The sequence below is a fragment of the Balaenoptera borealis genome (genome assembly GCF_965194805.1).
Source record: "Balaenoptera borealis genome assembly, chromosome: 13".
Lineage (NCBI taxonomy): Eukaryota > Metazoa > Chordata > Mammalia > Artiodactyla > Balaenopteridae > Balaenoptera > Balaenoptera borealis.
This window is the reverse complement of record NC_138870.1, coordinates 106,142,869-106,154,861: the sequence shown is the minus strand read 5'-3', so window position 1 is coordinate 106,154,861 and position 11,993 is coordinate 106,142,869. Positions and strand designations below refer to the sequence as shown.

At 66.3% G+C, this 11,993-nt stretch overlaps 1 protein-coding gene and 1 long non-coding RNA gene across 5 annotated transcripts; one reads left to right on the top strand and one right to left on the bottom strand.

Moving 5' to 3' along the window:
• The first annotated feature begins 516 nt into the window (after positions 1-516).
• MAPK12 (mitogen-activated protein kinase 12) lies at positions 517-9,761 on the top strand. 4 transcript variants are annotated; one of them, XM_082350314.1, is made up of 12 exons: positions 517-1,783; positions 1,856-1,985; positions 3,732-3,790; positions 4,657-4,768; positions 4,876-4,905; positions 5,161-5,208; positions 5,780-5,894; positions 6,118-6,189; positions 6,327-6,406; positions 6,486-6,564; positions 6,659-6,832; positions 7,307-8,359. In XM_082350314.1, exons 1-12 carry the CDS (start codon positions 1,659-1,661, stop codon positions 7,324-7,326), a joined length of 1,044 nt encoding a protein of 347 aa, XP_082206440.1. In that variant the 5' UTR covers positions 517-1,658; the 3' UTR covers positions 7,327-8,359. The 4 variants fall into 4 exon arrangements, with proteins under 4 accessions (XP_082206440.1, XP_082206439.1, XP_082206438.1 ...); XM_082350313.1 differs by lacking the exon at positions 7,307-8,359 and adding an exon at positions 9,220-9,761 and having other exon boundaries at positions 534-1,783; positions 6,333-6,406; XM_082350312.1 differs by lacking the exon at positions 7,307-8,359 and adding an exon at positions 9,220-9,761 and having other exon boundaries at positions 539-1,783.
• Positions 8,333-11,723, bottom strand: LOC309609175. Its single transcript, XR_014233302.1, has 2 exons — positions 10,354-11,723; positions 8,333-8,888 (listed from the first exon to the last, which is right to left on the bottom strand). It is a non-coding gene; the product is annotated as an uncharacterized lncRNA (long non-coding RNA).
• Between the last annotated feature and the right edge of the window lie 270 nt (positions 11,724-11,993).

Below are 11,993 nucleotides of genomic sequence, written 5' to 3'. Positions count from 1 at the left end.
TGCTGCTCACTGCAGCTCAGGCTGGGAAGGCAGGGTAGCCCCAGGATAGGGACCTTCTATGCCTTTGCCCTAGGCCCTGGGGGTGGGGGTGGGGATCATCTGGGAGCTGGGCCTGCAGAGGCCTGGTCAGTGTGGGTGCTGGTCCTCAGGTCTCGGAGAACCCCTGGAGACCAGGCTGGGCCAAGTCCTGTGGGGGGGGGCGGGGATGGGAGCAGAACTGGGACATGCCCCATCTGGGAGTCTGGCCTGATGCAGGACCCTTCTGGACCCCTGGACCCCATCACAGGGAGTAAGGAGGCCAGCAGGGGGCTTCCTGGAGGAGACAGGTGGAGTGCCACAGGCAGCCCAGGGCATGAAGGGCACGGGGATGGGCGGTTGTGGCTCCAGTGACAGCAGGCTGCCCCCACTGACAAGCCTGCAACTCCTCAGCACCCCGATCAGATCACCGCGCAGCCCAGCTGTAAAGCTGCTCTGGCCCTGCCGGAGCTGCTGAGCTGCTGATTCATGGCACAGGGCACAGAGGGCGGGGCAGGGGGCCCTGGGGATCTTATTACCCCACTCTCAGGTCTGGGCCACGGGGCTGGGGGCTCTGTCGTCCAGTGGCATCTGGTCCAGGATGGGGCCAGACCCATGAAATGATGATGCCCCCACCTAAGGGTAAGGGGGCACCCACCGAGAGAGCCCCAGTAGGGCCCCCCTTCACCCCTGGGGTCAGGCACACCTCCCTGGAGAGAGTGGAGAGGCTCGGGCTGGGCTTTGAAGAGCAAACCTGAGGGCCTCCGCTGGGCAGGGGTGGGACAGGCAGAGGGACGAGCAAATCTCTGGAGCAGTCTCCACCCAGACGGGGGCAGCGAGGAGCAGCCTTCAGAGCACAGGGGCCCAGGGGGACCTACAAAGCCCACCCTCTCTGCTTCCGGCTTGGGAGGCAGCCTGAGTTTGGGAGACAGAATCAACTTCTTCACTGGGAGAGGGGGATGGAGGCAAGATAGGGGCCGGGGAACCCCGTACTGGGGGGTGGATGGGTCAGCCCCAGGGTGAGGGCGTCCTGGGGGCGGGGAGTTGGAAGTGGGCGGGGCTGGTGGACAGTGGTTTGCGGTTGGGGGTAGCAGTGGACAAGCTCAGGCTGCCAGGACGGGCCAGCGCCCTGGGGGCGCGGTCGTGAGGAGGAGGCGCGAGCCCCACGGCGCCCCGCTGACACAGCCTCCACTCGGGTCCGCGTAGTTCATCCCGAGTGCGGAGTGCGGAGGCGGGCCGGGGTCTCGGGCGCCGCGTCTGGGTCTAGGCTGGGACAGAGCTGCGGGGCGGCGCTCCCCTCCCCCAGCCTTCGGCCTCCCCGGCGGCGGCCGCCGCCTCAAGTTTCCGGAGGGGCCGAAGGGCGGAAGGGGCGTCACGTGCGCGCGGCCCGGGGGCCGGTTGGTCCGCCCGCAGGGGAGGGGCCGCGCGCTACCCGGGCGGGGGCTGGGCTCGGGCCGGGGTCGGCGGCTCCGGAGAGCCCGGACGCGAAAGCCGGCAGCAGGGTGCCACGGCGGCGGCGCGGAGCCGGCTCTGCCCGCGCGGTGGCCCGGGGTGCGCGCCAGGTCGTCTCACGGATCCCGGGTCCCCGGCCCTCGAGGCGAAGCGCCCGCGGGGTCCGCGGCGGGGGCGGTGCCCGGCCAGCCATGAGCTCTCCGCAGCTAGCCCGCAAGGGCTTTTACCGCCAAGAGGTGACCAAGACGGCCTGGGAGGTGCGCGCCGTGTACCAGGACCTGCAGCCCGTGGGCTCGGGCGCCTATGGCGCCGTGTGGTGAGCACAGGCCGGGCGGGGTGGCCGGGGGCGGGGTGGCCCGGGCCTCCCGCTAAGCGGTGCGCCCCGCAGCTCGGCGGTGGACAGCCGCACGGGCGCCAAGGTGGCCATAAAGAAGCTGTACCGGCCCTTCCAGTCCGAGCTGTTCGCCAAGCGCGCCTACCGCGAGCTGCGCCTGCTCAAGCACATGCGCCATGAGAACGTGAGTCGCGCAGCCCCCAGCTCCGGGCCCGGCGTCCATCACCTCACCTCTGCTCATCTCCCTCCTCCCCCCAAATCCTGCCCCGAAGACCCGGTCCCTTCTACCCAGCCCCTGGGCTTGCTCCCCTGGGTGGCGGGGCGGGCGGAGGCGAGGGGTCAGGCAGTGTCCCCGGGGGTGGGGGTCACAGTGGTGAGGGCCGAGCCCCGCCTCGTGCTAAGAGAGCTGCTTCCCCGGGGTCTAGTCCGCTCCGCCTGGGCCAGTCCCGGGAAGGACTTAGCTCTTTGGCGTCTTCCCGGAGCCGCATCTGGCTCCTCGGCCCAGGGTCTGGTCAGGGGACGGCCACTTGCCCAGGCCGAGGGGATCCTCCAGGTCTCACTCCAAACCCTGCCTCCAGCCAGGAGCCCCGAGGTGAGAGGGGACCTCAAGTGGGAGGAGCGGTTTTCCTGGAAGCGGCACTTAGCTTCTCTCGCGGGCATCCCCCTGCCGCCCCACCCGACCCCCCTCCTCCAGCCCCTCTCCTGACCCCACTCCGCCTCCTGAGCCTCAGCAGCCCCTCAGCGTCCGGGTGCCGCCGCCTCCCTCCAGCGCTGCCTTTCACAAACCCCTTTTTCTGGAGGAAGTAGGCTCTGAGAGGCTGAGGTCCCAGTCCTGCCCCTTCTGTGCCCGCTTCAGGCCTCCTCCCCCTCCCCCCAGTCCAGGCCGCCCTCTGCGCTGCGGAGGCCCAGAAGCCTCCACCAACCTGGTGGACCCCGTTTAACTTCCGGGATTCTTGCTAAATCCTCCTCCCGATGCCCGGGCCTCACCTGCCTCCAGGCCCCTCTCTGGACGTCCCACTGTTCCCTCCTCCCGCCCGCCCACGTCTCTGGCCCTGGTGGCTGCGTTGGTCATCTAGCTGTCCCTCCACCTAGTGTCCACTCTCACCTCACTCCGGTTTGTCTCCGTATAGCAGCCAGGGGACACATTCAGCATCACACCGATTTAAACTCTTCCGCCGTGGCTCCTAGGATTAAAGCAAGCCTTCACCTGGTGTCGAGGGCGTGCTTGGGTTTTCTTCGGCTTCTTTTTGGCTGCTCCCTGGCCTGGTCCTCGGCCACCTGGCCTCTCTCCCCGTATTCCTCAAGCGCTCCGAGTGTTCTGCCTCCTGCCCGGCCACCATTCGCATGACCTCTGCCAGGTGTCCCCCTGCCAGCACATCCACCTGTCCCTCCAGCCACTCTGATGTGCAGGCCTCCTGGGGTCCCTGGAGGCCCTGTCACCAGAAGCCCCAGGTGCCAGTTGTCACATTACCTGTCTGCTGTCCATCACCCCCGACCAGAGGGCTGCGGGGCCGGGTCTGGCTGTCGGTTTGGTCATAGTGCTGCCTGCCTGGACTTCTCTGGCAGAGGCATGGCCCCTGGAAGGGCCTGCTAGATACTGGCTGTCCCCACACTGTTCCTGGGTCTTCAGTGGGGATAGGAAGAGTGGGAGGAAGGGCCAAGGGGCTGGAGCTCCTTGGATGGCTGGGAGCTGACCCAGACTTGGGGCTGCCCCTCCCCCAAAGTATCCCGGCTGTCACCATCCAAAAATAGCCCTTGTTTATGGGCATGTGTGCCAGGGCAGGGTTGAGCTGCCAGTGGGCAGAGCTGGGCCCTGTGGGCAGCGGGGGGAGACCAGGACAGCTGCAGGGGCCTTTCCTGCCCAGAGCAGGGTGTGCCCTCCGCTGTATCTGTGTCCCCAGCCCACCTGGTGCTCTGGCCTCCTCCCCAGGTAATTGGGCTGCTGGATGTGTTCACACCCAATGAGACCCTGGATGATTTCACAGACTTGTGAGTGCCGGCCTGGGGCTGGCCGGGCAGAGCAGGTGGTGTCGGGTGGCTCTTGGGTGTCTGCTTCAGGTGTGGGGTTGGCAGGTGGGCCGCTTGAGGCAGGCCTTGCCTTGCAGCCTGGATGGGGGTCAGGTGCACACTGCCCACCTGCTCACCACACCACCGTCCACCCCCTGCCGCATGCCCCGGGGACCCACGGTGCTGGTACCACTGGGTGGATCTGGGCCTCCTCCTCCAGTGCTGGAGGTGTGAGCCTTGTACCTGAGCGTTTGTTAGTGGGTCCCGTGCTCTGGAAGCTTGGCGCTAAGGGTGTGGCCTGTAACTGGAGCTGCTGACCTTTGCTGGCGGGCAGGGGGGACCCAGTGCTGCCCTGCGCCTGCCCGGGTGGCCACCCCTGGCCTCACACTGCTGTTGGCCGAGAGCCAGGGGCCTGGCCCGGGAAGGGCGGGGCAGGACAGGCTCCTCGTTGCCTGACCTGGCAGAGGTCAAGGACTCATGCTGGCAGGGTGTCCTGGCGGGGTGCTAAGCATCCCTCCCTGTGTCTCCGTCCACCTGCCCAGCCTGCCCCTCTGACCCAGATGTCCTGCTGTCACACCCCTGCCCGCAGGCACTTCCCTCCTTTCTCTCGCCCCCTCCCCTGCCTATGAGCCTTTGTCTCCCAGCCCCTAGGCCACCCTTCAGGAGTCCCCAAAGCACAGTCCGACCTGCCTGGCATCGCAGGGCCCGGTGGGTGGTCGGAGGGTAGAGCCCAGTGCAGTGCTGTGGGAGGTGGGGACCGGGTGCTGCGGGGTGACAGGGTCTTCCAGGGCCTGAGCCCAGGCCCACGGGCGTGACCCCGGCTGTCTGGCCCCTCCCTGACCCCGCAGTTACCTGGTGATGCCGTTCATGGGCACCGACCTGGGGAAGCTCATGAAGCACGAGAAGCTGAGTGAGGACCGGATCCAGTTCCTCGTCTACCAGATGCTCAAGGGGCTGAAGGTGGGGACGGGGGGGCGCCGCCAGAGTGGGTGGGGTCCCCCTAGGCAGGGCCGGGGCTCTGACGTTCCTGCGCACTGGCCGCTGCTGACCCCTCTGTGTCCCCACAGTACATCCACGCTGCTGGCATCACCCACAGGGTGAGTCCTGTGGCCACGGTGGGCGCTTCCCCGGCTGTGGGCGCGCGAGGGCCTCCACCTTTGGAGCTTCCTGTCTCACCCGCGAGGGGGCACCCTGCCTGCACACAGCCTGGGGGCTGTGCACCTCCACCCTTCCTGGAAGGGCTGCGGGGTGGCCCGGCCTAGCCCGATGCTCGCACATTCAGTAGCTGCCCGGGCCCGGGCGCTTGCGCCCTGGCGGGCGGGGCTGCACGGCCACCTTCCTTCTGTTCCCAGGACCTGAAGCCTGGCAACCTGGCCGTGAACGAGGACTGTGAGCTGAAGGTGTGTGTGGGGTTGGGGGCTCGGGGCCCCCCCAACACCTGCCCATCGGCCCGCTGGCCCCTTGGCCCTCAGGCCTGGAGGTGGACTGGCCCAGGCCCAGGCGGAGGGACAGACCACAGCCATCCAGGCAGTGGCCGAGCAGCTGATGGGCAGATGGGCCCTGGGGAGGCACTGGGTGAGGTGGCACGGGGCACACTCCCATACCTGCTTGAGGGGAAGGGCGGGTGGTGTCCCCAGCTCCCCGTACCTGAGTCAGGGCAGGGCTGAGCAGGCCTTCCCAAAATCGCTGGCTAGGGCCCGGCGGTTCGCAGGGAGTGGAGGAGCAGGGGCAGGAGAGCCCCCTGGGGTGCCTGTTCTAAGGGTCAGGGGCAGGCATGGTCGGTTGGGCTGGGTGCACTGGCTGTGGGGAGGAACCCACAGGGAGGCTTAGGGGTACCTGGCTGCGACCTCGGGCCCCAGAGGGTTGGCACGAGGCCCCGGTGTGCCCAGTCCCCTTGGGGTCTTCTGGACCACGGCTGGCCCACCCACTCCCCAGGGACTGCTTTGCCCCACCTTCTGATTCTGGCTGTAGATCCTGGACTTTGGCCTGGCCCGGCAGGCAGATAGCGAGATGACTGGATACGTGGTGACCCGGTGGTACCGGGCGCCTGAGGTCATCTTGAATTGGATGCACTACACACAGACGGGTGAGGAGCTGCCCGGAGATGCGGCCCCGCGGCACCAGCTTCCTAGCCCGCCCCTGCCCGAGCTGCTCTGCGGGGAGGCTGCTGAGCTGGGCCGGGGCTGGGCAGGGCGTGGTAGGCTCGATGGCTCCTGGGCCCATGCCCCCCTCCACTGCCCCCACTCCCGCGTCTGTGTGTGCCCCCCTCCCCAGCCCACAGGGCCCTGATGGAGGGGCTTCTGTCTCAGTGGACATCTGGTCAGTGGGCTGCATCATGGCTGAGATGATCACAGGGAAGACGCTCTTCAAAGGCAGCGACCGTATCCTACACCTGGAGCCGGGTGCGGGGGAGGCTTGCCCTACACCTGCGGGGAGCAGGCCAGGCACACTGCCCAGGCTGGGTGGGTAGGTGAGCTCTGCTCTCTGGCCCTGCACTGTGCTCCTGACCTCAGCCAAGACCTAGACCAGCTGAAGGAGATCATGAAGGTGACGGGGACGCCTCCCCCTGAGTTCGTGCAGAGGCTGCAGAGTGCCGAGGTCAGTCGGGAGCCGGGCGTGAGCTGGAGGCCTGGGTCTGGGCCTGGGGGCCGGCGCCTCACCCTTTCTTCCCACACAGGCTCAGAACTACATGAAGGGTCTCCCTGAGCTACAGAAAAAGGATTTTGCCTCCATCCTGACCAACGCGAGCCCTCTGGGTAGGGTGGGACTGCGGTGGGCATGGGGTCAGTGACATGGGTACTGGGGCCTGGGACCCTCCCCTCGGCCTGGCCTGATCCGCCCTTCCCCCAGCCGTGAACCTCCTGGAGAAAATGCTGGTGCTGGATGCGGAGCGGCGGGTGACGGCGGCCAAGGCGCTGACCCACCCCTACTTCGAGTCGCTGCATGACACCGAGGACGAGCCCAAGGCCCAAAAGTACGATGAATCCTTTGATGACGTGGACCGCATGCTGGACGAGTGGAAGCGTGAGTGGGGGGCTCTGGGCAGGGCCTGTGGCTGGACCCCACCAGCCCCGTGCAGGTGGCCAGGGCTCAGAGTCCTGGGTACCCCCACCCTGGGATGCAGGTTAGGTGAGGAACACAGTGGAGGTCGGGGCAGCTGGGCTTCCGGGCCAAGGCCACCTGAGCACTTGGCCTCTCCCAGCCCCCAGGCCTGCCAGCGTGCCTCCGCATGTCTAGGCCAGAGGCCGGGCTACCCCGGAGGCCCTCAGCACCCACTCCCCCAGGCCTCTGCTCATACCTCTTGAATCTTCTGGCCTGTGTGCCCCTTTCAGGACCCCTCCTACCTAGACAGCTGCACTCCCCTCTCGTCCTGCCAGCAGGATCAGGTCCACTCCAGGCAGCCCATAGCACCTCCCCCTTCCTCACTACCCCTCGCCCGTCCCCTCTAGCCCCACTGAGCACTTCAGACCTCCCTTTACCTGTGCTCTGCATCTCCAGGCTTTGCATTGGCCTGGTGACCAAGGGCCCCTCTCTTCACCTCTGAGGGCTCCCAGCACCTGCTCGGCCTGAGGCTGGGCTCGGACGCCTGCCCAGTCCCTGGGCCTCCCTCTGCTTGGGCCCTGACGTCCCATGCTGGAACGGGCCTTGTCTAGCTCCACTCCGGCATGGCAGGCGTCTTCTCTCGGTGGCTGCGGGACCCGCCTGGGGGAGCAGGGACGTCTGAGGGCAGCAGTTAGCGCCGACGGAGCTGTGGCACTGGTCGCCACTGTCCTAGACCCCGTCCTGGCTGTGCCTCAGACCTGGGGCCGCGGTCCTGGATGTGGGGGATAGGGGTGGGGCTGGACGGGTTGTGCTTTTCAAACCACATTCTTCAGGGTCATCGGGGAGCCCCAGCAGGGGCTCTGCCCTTATCCGTGCTGTGTTTTGTGCTTGTAAGTTCTCTGTTGCTAGAAAGATAACAAGAAAACCGAAAACCATGGGCCACAGGATCCTCTCTGCGGTCTCCGCCACAAACTGTAGTGAGAGCTTTTGCTTTTACTACAGACCATGGTGGACACGTGGTCTGTTTGTGGTTGAGCCCCTGGTCAGGAATGCAAACTCATCACCTCCTGTTTCCCCGGGAAAAGCCAGCTTTACAGCAAGGACCTCTCCACACAAACCTTCCCTGTGTGGATGGGCCCCCGCACCAGGGTTAGATGAGGGCCTGGGAGGCACCCCACGGGGTAGGAATACAACTGTGCCGTGTGCTGTGCAAACCACACAGACCACCTGCTCTAAAGGCACAGTCCTTCCTGAACTGGGCTTGTGGAGTACCAGTGGTCCCCCAAACGGGCGTTCCCGTGGCCAGGTGAGCGTGGGCACCCTGGGGTAGGTGGCGCGGAACTGTCCTTTTGCAGGCTGCTCAGAGGGGAGGCGGAGCAGCACCCCCCTTCCTTTGGGACGGCTTGCTCTGGGCATGGTGCAGGGGACATGAGCGCTGGTGAGGAAGCTGGATGCTGCAGGTGGTTGGTGGGAATTCCACACTCGTTTATAAATTTATTTATTTATTTATGTATTTCTGGCTGCATTGGGTCTTCGTTGTTGGGTCTTAGTTGCTGCGCGTGGGCTTTCTCTAGTTGCGGCGAGCGGGGGCTACCCTTCGTTGCAGTGCGAGGGCTTCTCATTGCAGAGCTTGGGCTCTGGGCGCGCGGGCTTCAGTAGTTGTGGCACGTGGGCTCAGTAGTTGTGGCTCACGGGCTCTAGAGCGCAGGCTCAATAGTTGTGGCGCATGGGCTTAGTTGCTCCGCAGCACGTGGGATCTTCCCGGACCAGCAGTCAAACCCATGTCCCCTGCGTTGGCAGGCGGATTCTCAACCACTGCGCCACCAGGGAAGTCCCCACACTCGTTTAAACCTTTATAGATGTTCTGGATCCAGAAGCTGGGGTGTGCCCTGGTGGGACCCTGAGCAACTCCACTCAAGTGAACACGTGGGTTTACATTCCTCAGATGTCCTCTGTTCACTGAGGCACGCTGTGGAGCCAAGGCCACCCTAGGGGCCGTGGGTGTGGGTTACAGGAGCCCTGTGAGGGTGGACAGTCCCTGTGGATGGACACAGGTGGACTTGCACATGTGGGACAAAGGAGCCCACCTGGTGCCTGAACCCCAGCGGTGATCTCTGACCCTGTTATTTTGGGGGGCGGGTGGGCCCCCTAGTTCAGTGACTAACAGCCTGTGCTCTGGGCCTCCTCTCTCCGCCCCCGCCCCAAGTGGAATCTCATGGGACTTATCGCTGGTCCCCGCGAGCACCAATGAGCTAGGCCCAGTGCTTCGTCTTGGTCACTGGCGTCCCTCCTTGGTGCGCACTGTGGAGCTGTCTTAACAGGTGATGGGCCCCTTCTCCCATGACTCTGTCCCTCTCACCCTGCCCCAGGTGTCACATATAGAGAGGTGCTCAGCTTCAAGCCTCCCCGACAGCTGGGGGCCAAGGTCTCCAAGGAGACGGCCCTGTGAATACCCCTGGGCTCGGGGCCTGGAAGGGAGATCCTGTTTGCCACTGGGACCTTGGCTGGGGCTTGCATCCCAGGAGTTCCCTCGTTCCATGGAACCTCTTCTGGAAGCCTGTTCCCCTGCTCTCAGACCCCACCTCAGCCTAACCTTGGAGGAGCATCTGGACTTTCTGGACAGGACGCCCCCCTGACCTGGGGCTGGGCTCTGACCCCCTGAGCAGTGGTCCCCTCCCCCAGGGTGCAGCAGAAGCCTGAGAACCTGTGGGGTGGGATGGGGTTTGGGGTCAAAGCCTAGTCTCTGACCCTGCCTGCTCTGGACTGTGCTGAAAAGGAAGGACGGGAGGGTGCAGAGCACTGACTCAGGGACACGTCTCCTGGGGGCGTTGGTGTGGACGCTTCTGCGCCACCCCCCTTAAATGTACATTGGCCACACGGCTGGAGGAAATAAACCCTTTTGTAGCTCCCACTCTGCTTCACTTCCTGATTCCTGGGCTGGATCTCCACCTTTAGGCTTCTGTATGGAGTAAGGGGGCTGGCCTGGGAGCCTCGGCCCCGTCTTGAGCCACTGGGCCTGGGCACCTCCTCCCTCCCAGGTCACAAAGCTGGTGCCCACCTACCCCCAACCCCCCGTCCTGTGCCAGTGAGCCCCAAGTCTGGAGCCCCCCACATTAGGGCTTGGCCCTGCCTCTCTTGTGGTGTGGCCTTCCTCTAAGCTAAGACCCTGGACCCAGACCCAGGGCAGGGCCTGATGGGGGTGAGGGGGTTAGGGTCCAACTTGGGTCTCAGTCCCAGGTGTTTGGGCTCCCTGCGCTCTCCAAGGCCAGGTTCTTGGGGAGGTGGGGTCACGCTAGACACCTCCAGGCACCTCAGGTGTCTCTGAGACGCCTGTGCCTTAGAAGGGTGGTTTCTGTGCTCTCTTTCCTGCGCCTCCCCCGGCCATGCCCCACCGCCATTGGCGAGCCCGCGGAGCCCTCTGCCGGCCATTCGACATCTCCGAGGACTGGCAGCTGGGTCAGGGGCCACTCTAGGGCTCCTGCGCCCGCCCTTGCTTCTCTCACCTGGCCCCCGGCAGGCGCGCCCAAAGCGGGGCCAGGCCGTCACCCTTCTCCCGGCATGGGGCTCAGATGGACGCGCCCAGTTGGTCCAGCCGAATACGGTCAGACGAGTTGCCAGAGTGGATACACGCCTCCTCTGCCCAGGGGCCCTCCCGCGCCTCTGACGGAGCCCCGCCCAGGCCCTCCGCTCTCAGCGATCCAGGCGGGGCGGTCTGGCGCAGGCCCCGCCTTCGCGGCCACGTGCCCAGGACGGCCAATCAGCACGCCGTTTTCCAGCCGCCGTGATTGGCTCAGGGGCGGGCACGTCTTCCCAGAGCCCCGCAGGCCGCCGGCTACCCGCGCCAGCAGGTAGCTTGGCCAGGACGGTGGCGATCCACGCGGGGCTGCTTGCCGCGGGCAGCGAGGCCCTGTCAGGGCCTCCCTCTGCATCCATCCCACCTTGGGGATCGCCCCCGAACGGCCGGGGCGACCAGAGAACGGGACTGGGGCACGCCCGCCCCAGGGCCCCACCTCCTAGATTTCAGGGCCCCTGCTCACGTCCCGCCTCCAAGAGACCCGCCTCCAGGGCTCCGCCTACAAGACCCGGGACCCCACCCGCGGCGGCCCCGCCTCCAAGATGCCCGCCTTCCCAGACGCCCCCCCAGGAACCGCCCCCACATCCAAGCCCTGCCTCAAAAAGGTCCGCCCGGGCCCCGCCTCCAAGACCAGATCCTGCCCATGTCCCCGTCCCCAAAGACCCGCGGGGTCTTCAGTCCCCAGAACCTCTCCGTTTGAGGCCGGGGACTCCCTGTTTCCTCCCCTCTTTGGCCATCTTGTTCTTGGCTGGGCCCGCGCCTCTTCCTTTACTGGCCTCATTCGTTCACTCACTCATCCCTCGCCCAGACACTCCCTCTGTTGGCCTCCGCCCTGCCTCCCCCGACGCTGCGCCGCTCCTGTCCAGCTTCTCTGCCACAACCCTGACCCTCCGACTCTTCCGCTCTTCGGTCAGGGGTCTTCCTGGAGCTTAAATCGGATACTGTCACTCCCTTCTTGAGCCTTGGGGGCAGCGCTGCGCTGCGGCCGGGCTAAGCCACGACCACCGTCCCCTGTCGAGGCTCTCTCCTCCTTGTGGCCTTGCCCCTGAGGACCCTCGGCCTCGCGCTCCTTCCCGCGTAGCTCCTCCCTGAGCCCTTGCTGGGGGGCCTCGGTCAGCGCTGGGCGCAATGGGCTACTGACGCGTCTGACCCGTGGCCTGCGGGGTCAGGGTGGGCCTGGGGGAGGCTTGGGGCGGAGGGGCACGGACCCGCGTGGCTCGGCTCATAGCACGCAGGTGGGGCCGCCGTGACGGTCCGCAGGAGCCTGGGCACACTGGCCCTCCGTCCTCGCACCCGTCCCCTCCGACTTACGCAGGGGCGCCGAGGCCGGCGACCCTCTCCCGGCTCCGGCGAGAGTAGGAGGTGGAGCCGCAGCTGGAGGGAAGGGCGGCGTGGGCAGAGCCCCGAGGGGCCCAGTCTTCGGCCCGCCCCGCTGCATCGGGGCGGGGTTTGGGGCAGCCGGAGGCGGGTCCATGCCAGGTCCGAGTTGGAGGAAGCCGGAAGCCAAGCCCCGCCAGCCACCCTATCGACCCCTGCCCAGCTCTGGCGCCAGCCGGGCCTGGGGCCTCC

What these genes read in the sequence shown, in the direction of transcription:
- MAPK12 (XM_082350312.1), top strand. Translation starts at nt 1,659, where the DNA reads ATGAGCTCTCCGCAGCTAGCCCGCAAGGGCTTTTACCGCCAAGAGGTG. An exon ending in AGATGCTCAAGGGGCTGAAG is followed by an intron (nt 4,769 to 4,875) that starts GTGGGGACGGGG and finishes GTGTCCCCACAG; the next exon opens with TACATCCACGCTGCTGGCAT. An exon ending in GATGCACTACACACAGACGG is followed by an intron (nt 5,895 to 6,117) that starts GTGAGGAGCTGC and finishes CTTCTGTCTCAG; the next exon opens with TGGACATCTGGTCAGTGGGC.